A 9604-nucleotide genomic window follows, 5' to 3' on the forward strand; every position below is an offset into this window, starting at 1 on the left:
GGCATTGCATTTCATTCTCATATTTGAACGCAGGCATGGTATAGTCATTTAATTGCTTATGCATACAAAATGCTAACTGCAGTAATAAATCAATTGGGAAGGGCAACAAATTAATGAGTTTCATCATCTTTTATCAAATGCAACTCTTCTTGTCTATCTTCATACAAATAACCTACCTCTGGTATCAGGTGGATGTTTTAAGCAACAGACAAAAATCCGAGCTAAGTTAATCATAAACTTGGTCCAAGTACAACAATCCAACTCTGTTACTTCGACTCAATGATCTGCGTAGTGCTTCGGCTGAATCAGCATTGGACAGCAGCTCTTGCCATTTCCAATGCTCCTTCATAGGTCTTATTCCCCCCAATAAAGCCACTCATATGAATAAACACACAGCCAGGGATGCCAGTTTCCTTTGACAGTTCATCATCTCTCAAGCCCCTCCACCTTTCTGGGAGAGCCTTTCGGCTCTCGAATCTGTCTGGAGCAACAGAGACAGCTTGCACTCGCCAGGTTTTGCTCCTCTCATCCTACAATTATGCGGCCGAAGTCAATATACAGATGAAAATCTGGATGAGAATGCTATCAAGAAACAAGTTGCAACAACAACAAAACGCATGTGAAGAGACTTGACTGCGATGCTGGTTGCTAAAACGACTTCTACAACTTGCAAGCATTACATTATTTCTCTTCCAGATTACCCTTTTGGTGATAGCTATACAAACACACAAAACTATAACTGCTGCATGAAATTCAAATAGCATGACTGAGAAGGGGGCAACATTTCTTACCTGGTACAGCACATACTTAGTCAGAGGGTCAGTCTTCAGCTCCTGTTCAAGCTCAAATAGATGAAGTTTCCACTGCAATAATGGAGAAGGGTTCAGGTTACATGCTTGGTACTCTTAGTACAACTGCAATTCGGTATGATAATAATGGAGAATGTTCAGGTTACATGCTTGGTAGTCTTAGTACAATCCCAACTCAATACTTCAGGAAATTATTAATTAAACAAAGTACTTTCTTAAGGAAGTTTAAAGAACAGATATAATGTTAGTATAAATTGAGTGGCTAATGAAATCGACAAATCATCCCAAAGAAAATCAAGTCCCAGTACATAGAATGTATTGACTGCAGTTCTTATTGTACAGCAAATTTCAATGTCACTACAACATGATCAATATGTATGTGATGGTTTCAAGCCGATAATGCAAAAATATTGAGCACAACGAAGATTCACACAGCCAGCTATACGAATCATCTCTTCAATGCTGACACCCGACAGGCCAAAACCACCAAAGTTGATATAGTGCAAAAAACAAAGATCTTACCGGGCAGAATCTATCTAAAACCATGATTTCTCCACTTGGATCAACATTTCCTCTTGACAGCAAACACTCCATGACAATAGATCTTGCAGGTAACCATGACTTGACATGAAAGCGGACACTCTGTGTGGAAGTAGAAAAATAGTGTCATAGAGAAAGACGAGATACTCTATTTGAGGGTAATAGAACCCAGGAGAACAGGAGAACCCTGTTTGGAAACAAAAAATCAACGAGCACATACAGCAAAGACATAATTTGGCAACAAAATCCTGAAGCAACGCCTGAACAGCAAAGTCATACCTCCATAAATTCACTTCCGGCAAGCATCATTGCCTGTTGAAATGCGGCATTTTCTTTCTCGGGTGATTGATCTGGGTCAGTCCAGTCAGGATTAAACCGCCCAACACGTGAAGATAAGTGTGTATTGTTCACATACTTTGGTGGTTGGTCTGTGTCATATTGATTGATTCCATTATCAATTGCATCAAGTGCCTGTCATATGAAAGATATATTGCCTCACTGACACATTCATGTGGAAAAATACTGTCTTGGGAAATTAATGAATAATTGGTCGGAGGTAAAGATATTAATGAATAAGGAGGGACAAATGGAAGTGTCTCTAAAAATTGATGTCAGATGACAGTTTATAAACTGAAGTTCTCTACACTTTGTTAACTTCTACTATATGGAACTTGTCAATTCATTGATTGCATAGGCCCATCTTACCTCTTTTTTGCCAGCAAAACCTTCTCTAAACCTCACAGCTGGCTCCAAACAGCCAACTGCATAGCAATCACGTTTTACCAACATACAGTGTATCTTTCCATGCCAAACCCACTAAAGCAAGATCTCATATGTATGTTGCATTCAAGTACCAAACTCAACACAAGAAACAGTTCAGGAAAAAGTGCAGATTCTGGAACTCAGTCCCTACATCAGTACCGCTATATTCAGGCCACCCTATATTTGTCCAAGGCTGGTATTGTTGATCTCTATTTAACATAGTCATTTTTTTATCTTTGAATCAAGGTTTCCATATTACAAAAGTACTAATGTAAATTTCATGGCTGCTATGAGTTTAGATTCACACCTCAACAAAGCTTTTGTATATTGCAAGATACACGCGATGAACATCTTCATGGTCCTCATTAAGCTCAAGTTCCTTTGCAATTATCTCCTTACCAAAATGCTGCAAAATCAGGGCAATTTTAGGTCATTAACAAACCACCTTTCAATAAATGGAAAGACATAAACAATTACTGGAGACTGGAGCAGCTATTACAATTGCAAATTGGAACTTGTGAACTTGGATACACTATCCATACATAAGACAAGGTGTGCTACAAATTTCACAACATCCACTGATAAATGGCTCAATGAACCCACCTAGTAATGCAGTGCAATTGGGGACCCAGTTTATCAGATGTTATCAAAAAAAATTCTATATAGCTTCAATGAAATGAATTATTATTTCAGGATTTGCAGTGTCTATGGGACATACCTTGTAAACAAGGCCAGCACTGCTAAGTTTTGTGTGAAAGCCATATCCAAAGACCTCGTTGAAGCCCTTCTGGTGATGATCATAGCGATGCCGACTGGGATCATAGACACCACCAACATCAAGCACTGCATCCAGCGAATCAAGGATCTGTAGTGAATTTACATAAGAAATGGGGGCATACAGGTAAGTGTGGAACATGATATGCCAATTGCCAAATCACAAAGCATATGTCTAATACTTTTGCTACAACATATACAAGTAAGATTTCTTAAGCAAATCACTCAGTAAAATGAAGCAGAGGTTAACAAAAATTGATAGTCTCACTCAACCCTAATGGTTGCACTGACACGAACTACATGTTGAAGGGGGCAAGAGGTAGACATCGTCCTGTCATGGGTAAGAAAACAACGTCTTAAACTATATGGCATTTTTAGCAAGATGTGAACGGCCGGAGTTCATAGCTTCCTGTACCAGGTGATAAGAAGTTGTACCACACAAAACAGCAAACTCTAAGGGCTTCAGTTCACAGATTCACATTCTTGCAGCAGTACGAATCCACTATCCAGATATTAAAAAAGTAAGCTCAGTACTAATTCAAATTAGTACACCTAGGCCTAATTGAAAACCAATACGTTCGTCAATTTTACGAGTGCTGGCATGCAATACCGTAATCCAATCCTCACACCAAGGCAAAACAAAACCGAAACAACCAGCACAAAATCGGCTGAAACTTTTTTGGGGAGGAATTGGCAGACCTATCGAGACAGTGACGAGGCAGCATACCTGGGAATCGCGGGTGCGGACGACGTCAGCGCCTGCGAACTGGGATGTGAGGCGGATGAGGAAGCAGCCGAGCGCCTCGTCGCAGTGGAAGCTGCCATTGTGTGTCCCCACGCGCTTTCCGCTCCCCGTGCCGTTCGAGGAGTCGCCGTCGGCGGCGGCTGACGAGTAGATCCTCAGTCGCTTGGGCGAGGCGGCGCCTGCGGCGGCGGCGGCCATGGAGAAAGGGTTTGGGATTTGGGATCGCACGGGAGGACTGAACTTGACGGCTCGCTGCGACAGCCTCCAGGTGCAGGCGGCGAGCATTAGGGTCTGCGGAAGATGGGCTGAGGTTGTGTGGAGACTGGAGACGTAGGGTTCTGACGGGAGAGGTTTTGGGCTTTGGGCAGATTCCAGCAAAATTGCCTTTAACCTGCAGTAGAAGGTTCCGAATTTATTTTTCTTTTCCATATTTGTAATTTCAAGATTTTCAACGTGCTTAGGATTGGAGATTTTTTCTATGTGAGAAATACTCCTGGCACGGGCGCATTCACAAATTGACTTTACAAAAAAGTCCTACAGTTTGAAATTATTACATCCAAGCGAGTTCCTAAATCCCAGCCGCAATTTCAGATCTCCCGATGCCATCGCACGCCGCCGTCGCCTCTTGCATGTCGACAAGCTCCGCCACCCAACATCTCCGTCAACGGGCGAGCATCACCGCGGCAATTCTTGGCAAGGGGAGCGCAGCACAGGGGAAGACGGAGAGCGGCACAAGAGAGGGTAGACGGCGCGCGGCACAGGGGAGGAGAGCGAGGAGAGGCGGAGGCGAGGGGGAGCGCGGCGGAGAAGAGCTGGGAAGTGAGGGGAGGCGGAGCGCGGCGTCGGAAGTGGAGCCAGAGAGTCGAGACGGGACAAGAGGCTGGAGGGCAGATGAGAGGGGAGGAGGAGAGAAGAAACAAATGGCAGGGGTGTTTTTGTAAGAAGTCCGGCACGCCAAAGCAAATTGGCTTATCTTTTTCCGAAGAAATTAGTATGCAATTAATCTAAATTGAAGGTGTTAGCTCGAATCTTTGGTTTGCGATTATAATCTCATGTTTGACGTGATTGGTTAGATTCGATAGTGGACACATACGGATGAATGTCCCATCTTGAAGGCAATCTTGAAGTACATACATATGGTGGTCTTATCTTGAAGACTACCACATGTTGTGTCAATCCAATGATGTCCCTGCTGGAGGATTTGGTGCCCGATAATTGGCTTGTGGCAAGCGATGGAAAACATGGTTGTCATGAGGCACCAAACTAAAAGGAGGTGAGTAAACTTTTTCCGAAACAAAATCCTCATTCGTATTTGTTGGGTTAACCAGTTTATGACTGAAACATCGATGATATTAATTTTAGAAATGTATAGTGATTCTAAACCCACGGTGACACGGTCGTCGGAAGTAATACAAGAGGCGCAGAGCAGTAGAAGAAGAGAGAAAGAAAAAAGGCTCATATGCTGTTCAAAATGAACGTGATCTCAATCAGGAAGCAAACAAAAAGAGGAGCAGTTTTCCCTAGAGATTACAAAAAGTGGGAATGAACAATACCGACTCGTGGTTCATCGCAGGGATAGATCGACCCTTCGACATGTATATAGTAGTACGACGTGGCAGTATACCACTCCCGATCTCCCATCGTGTATGTAACAACTAGGATATGTGCTCTTCCTCTGTCCGTAGGTAGAGAAGCTCACGCTCTCCTGCAGCAGGCGTGCTGGTCCAAAGCGTGAAAACGGCGAGGCCCTGCAGCTCGATCTACCGTGGCTGCGGTCGCCGCAGCTGGGGCGCGTTCTCCCTCTGCGCCAGCGCCTGCGCCAGCGCCTTGGGGGAGTTTTGCTTCTTCCTCCGGTGCCTCGTCTTTTCCGTCTCGATATGCCTCCTCCTGCACTCCTCGCTGCAGAATGGCGTGTCCCCTCTGAACGACCAAATTTACGCAATGCAACGCGCAATGTGTCTCAATTTCTTTGTAAACAATGGAATAATCACAAGTTCACAACGCGTAGCTAAGTTCTATGAATCGACCATGACAACGGTTGGTTGTGTGATGTGACCTGTACATGAAGATGTCGCCGGTGAGCGACCTGCGACAGCGGGAGCACTCGTTGAGGAAGTGCTGCGCCTCCCCACCCAGCTGATCCTCGTCCGGGACAAACGACGCCACGGGCGAGTTTGTGGGGCTCTGCCTCGCCGCTCCCTTCTCCGCCTTCGCGGCTGCTCCGGCTCCGGCCCCGTCGCCGGGGGACGGCCGGAGGGCCTGCGCGCTGCCGCCGGAGAAGACGGCCGCGAAGTCGGGGTTGCCGAACGCGTGGAAGTAGGACGAGTTGAACTCCATCGGCCCCGTCAGCCGGCACGCGCCCACGCAAGCTGCCGGGGGTCGATCGGGAGCCGGCCGGGAAGGAGGCCAAGGAAACCTGCAAGATGGCGCGCTAGCTTTGAGAGGCAAAAGAAAGAAGCCAAACGGAGGCCGATTAATACACGGCGAGAGCGCGCTTAACGGTTTTCAACCGATTTTTAGTTAAGCTTTTAGCTGTTCTTCGTTTCCAGGGAGAACCACCCGATAGGTGCACGTGGCCTTGATCTGGCCATGGACGATGGAGCGAGGGAGGTTCATTACGAAGCATGCCAAAAAGGTAAGCTGTGTCCTGTCCTGGCATATGGGTCGTTTAGTACGATGTGTCATTGCCTCACATGTTTGTGTTGGTTAGATGGACCTAAAGATAGGTACTACTAATGTGCTTGTGTATATACAGCATCACTCTGGATTTCAAGTCAAGGAGATGCGTCAGTTATTTAACCTCTGCTAGCCTGTCATCTGAGGTTAGTGGCAAACGATGGATTTGGCTTCCTAGAGTTAGCTAATACTCCCTCCGTTCCATAATTCTTGTCTCAAATTTGTCTAAAAATGGATATATCTATTCCTAAAAGCGTCTAGATACATTTCACAGAAATTATGGAACGGAGGTAGTATAAAAGTTTCAACCTCCTGGTTGTAAATTCACCGAGGCTCAATTGCACAGATAACTGGAGTTTTGTACTAAATCATGAAACCCTCTTTCCCGACCTTCCTTGACAATAGACAAAGACGTGGAAAACCAAAGATTTGGTTCTTATTGGTGACCAAACTTTTGACCCTACCAAAGTTTATCATACTCCCTCCGATCCATAGTGATTCACATTTCCTCAAATATGAATGTATCTATGTTTAAAAGACGTCTAGATACATGTAATATTTCGACAAGTAATTCCGGCCGGAGGTAGTAGCAAATTTCTGATCGTTAACTTTTGGCAATTCAATGTCCCACTACAAACTCTTGTACTCCCTCCAACCCATATTATTTGTCGCTGTTGTACTAAATCAATGACAAGTAATATTGGTCGGAGTGATGTATATTTTTGGGCCAAAGTTGGTTGGAGGGAGAAATATTTTGGCTACTAAATTTTTAACAGGACATTTGTGGGCTCATAGGGTGGTTGGTTTGGTGCCAACACTAGCCAAGTCAAAAAGTTGGCAACTGATATTATTTTGGCACTTGTTCGTTTTATGGTAAATAATTAGCAGCCAACATGAACAACTTCATCTCTGTCAATTGGTTGCCAAAGTGAGAGCTGAGAAATCCTTGACCAAAAAATCAGCAAACCAATTATTGTCCTCATTTGGTAGGGTTTTATGGGGCCCACTAAACACACCCTCAAACCAAACAGACCCAAAGTACACATCAAAACACAAAAAAGATAACTAGAAGCAAGGGCATGGTTTAGAACTAACCACACATATAAGACCTCTTTGCTTCACGGGATTGAAAAATACAGGAATTAATAGAAAAAAAAGGAGGATTGCAATGACATATCCACTTGATCCATTTAATATTTTGTTTGCACCAAAGTTTGCTTGATTGCACCATTTCTTCCAAGAAATTGAACTGGATGGAAAAATTCCAATGAAATGTATTACAAATGAATTCTTAGAAAAAGTTCCTATATGATGCAATCTACAAATCAAACGACCAATGTACGAAAAATTCTAAGAATTTCAAGCCTCCAAAATTTCCTATGAAATCTTTTTTTTAACGAAACAACAGCGCCGATTCAATTAATTGAGAGTTGGAATTTACAGAAACGCTTTCGCGCATGAAAAAAAACAAGATGAGTTCAGGAGGAGAACATCAGGAAGAGAGAATACTAGAGACGTTAGAGCGACTAGAAGAAATCTATTACCTCTATGAAAGGGCGAAGAATCTACGCCCTGTCCGTGCGTTTACGCGTCCTTATCCTTGCCGTTCATGTGCTCTGATCCTTGCCGTTAATTTTTTATCGACCTGGTGCGGCCGTGTGGGTTCTCCTCCACCTCCACGGCTCCACCTTCTCTCATCTCCGCCGCTTCCCCATAGCTCGGGACATCTCTCCCCCGTGGGAGTCCAGGGACGACGGAGTCCGGCGCCCTCGCTCCGCCCTCCCCAACCTGCTCTGCTCCGCCCCTCAATCCTTGAAGCTTCCTCCTGCCCCTCCCACAGCGACCATCCCCTCCAAGCTTCCTCCACCCTATGGCGACTCCTCCCTGCTGCTCCCACCTAGCCCCCATGGCGACCACTCGCTGGCCCGTTTGTCTTGCTCTGAATTTTGCCCTTTGAATCCCCTCCGAGTCCTCTTCATTTTGCAGGTTTCTGGACAAGTATATGGAGCCCCATCATTATGGAACTTGGTGAGACTTTGATTGATATTATGTTGTTGGTCTGATTGCCACAAAAGTGTTACTGTTATGTACATTTTTCCTTTTTTTCCGACGGTGCAGGTTCTGTAACCATTTTCTATCATATTAGCATATCTAGACTACCTTCCGTATCGTAGTCAGTGATTATTCAATTAGCCTCCAAACTTGCTATGCTATATGTACAGCTGAATATTTAGCTGTATAATGATGTTTAGATCCCTTTAGAATTAAGAGCCACACAACAAAAAGAATGGTGATAGAACGCCCCCTATGCCCACATACCATCAAACAGTCTTTCTACTTGGGCACTTGGCATATCAAGACATATAAAGAATTAACCCAACAAGATAAACAGCCAAAGTCACACAAGATGCTACTTATGTATGGATAGTCATTTCATCTATTTTCTAGAGCAAACCAAATAAGTTTCAAATGTCGTACATGCTAATTTTCTTTTTATGCATAATTGCATATAGGTAAGAAGGTTATACGTAGTAATTTTGGAAAATGGTGGTCACTCACACCAATTTGAACTATGGCAGTAGAAGTGCTTCGAAGGTTCTCATGCACATGTACCTGCGATTTTCTACGACTTGCTTCATTTGAGGTACATACTTGTGAAATCATAGGTGATGTGTAACATTGGCAAGTGTTTGAGGTGAAACATTGATGTGGATACTTTGGTAATATGGATACTTATGTGATGACATGTATCTTGTTTGGACGTAGTGCTTTGCTAGTGGTGTGTTAATCCATTAGTTTCTTATGTGAAAACATGGCGTGAGTTGTGTGAAACTTACCCTGAGTCAAGTCGCGGACTTGTGCTCGTACTGGTTATTTGTGTGTTCACTTTTAGGTGTTGCCGGAGGTAGAGGAATGTGGTCGATGAGGGGATCGAGGGATGAAGCTTGGGAGGAGCTGAGGTTGAGGGATCAAGGTCATGCGGGATGTTCGTGCGAAGAAACAATGAAAGTGAAGGCTACGATGATCCCGGAGGGCACCGGTTTGTCGTACGTTGTTTATACCGGAGATGTACAGTATTGGAGATATTCGACACGTGATGGTCGAGTTTTGAAGACATCACAAGAAGAGTTGATGGCATGAAGTGGCATCGACGTGAAGACCTGTAGGTCCAGCCGTGACTGAATAAGAGCTGTGTAAAGATTACACAGTAGTATCATCAAGATGGCGTCCGATGGAAAAGTGGTCCACATGAAAGTTGTGCGATTCGTCGAGGTGAACAATTTTGATTTTGGAGTCA

The 9604-nt window shown here is 44.3% G+C and overlaps 2 protein-coding genes and 1 long non-coding RNA gene across 4 annotated transcripts; 1 reads left to right on the forward strand and 2 right to left on the reverse strand.

Annotated features, from left to right (window-relative positions):
• Positions 1-107: 107 nt before the first annotated feature.
• On the reverse strand, positions 108-3974 carry LOC100826446 (UPF0160 protein C694.04c). Its single transcript, XM_003570072.4, has 7 exons — positions 3613-3974; positions 2830-2976; positions 2419-2517; positions 1629-1820; positions 1332-1451; positions 792-863; positions 108-530 (listed from the first exon to the last, which is right to left on the reverse strand). The coding sequence occupies exons 1-7, from the start codon at positions 3913-3915 to the stop codon at positions 306-308; spliced, it is 1158 nt and encodes a 385-aa protein (XP_003570120.1). The 5' UTR covers positions 3916-3974; the 3' UTR covers positions 108-305.
• Positions 3975-5071: 1097 nt separating this feature from the next.
• LOC100827070 lies at positions 5072-6157 on the reverse strand. 2 transcript variants are annotated; one of them, XM_024462134.1, is made up of 3 exons: positions 6141-6157; positions 5687-6046; positions 5072-5550 (listed from the first exon to the last, which is right to left on the reverse strand). In XM_024462134.1, the coding sequence occupies exons 2-3, from the start codon at positions 5965-5967 to the stop codon at positions 5391-5393; spliced, it is 441 nt and encodes a 146-aa protein (XP_024317902.1). In that variant the 5' UTR covers positions 5968-6046; positions 6141-6157; the 3' UTR covers positions 5072-5390. The 2 variants fall into 2 exon arrangements, with proteins under 2 accessions (XP_024317902.1, XP_003570122.1); XM_003570074.3 differs by lacking the exon at positions 6141-6157 and having other exon boundaries at positions 5687-6109.
• A 1787-nt stretch (positions 6158-7944) lies between these two features.
• LOC112271902 lies at positions 7945-9604 on the forward strand. Its single transcript, XR_002965433.1, has 2 exons — positions 7945-8334; positions 8820-9604. It is a non-coding gene; the product is annotated as an uncharacterized LOC112271902 (long non-coding RNA).

Source organism: Brachypodium distachyon, chromosome 3 (assembly GCF_000005505.3).
Source record: "Brachypodium distachyon strain Bd21 chromosome 3, Brachypodium_distachyon_v3.0, whole genome shotgun sequence".
In the NCBI taxonomy this organism is placed as follows: domain Eukaryota; kingdom Viridiplantae; phylum Streptophyta; class Magnoliopsida; order Poales; family Poaceae; genus Brachypodium; species Brachypodium distachyon.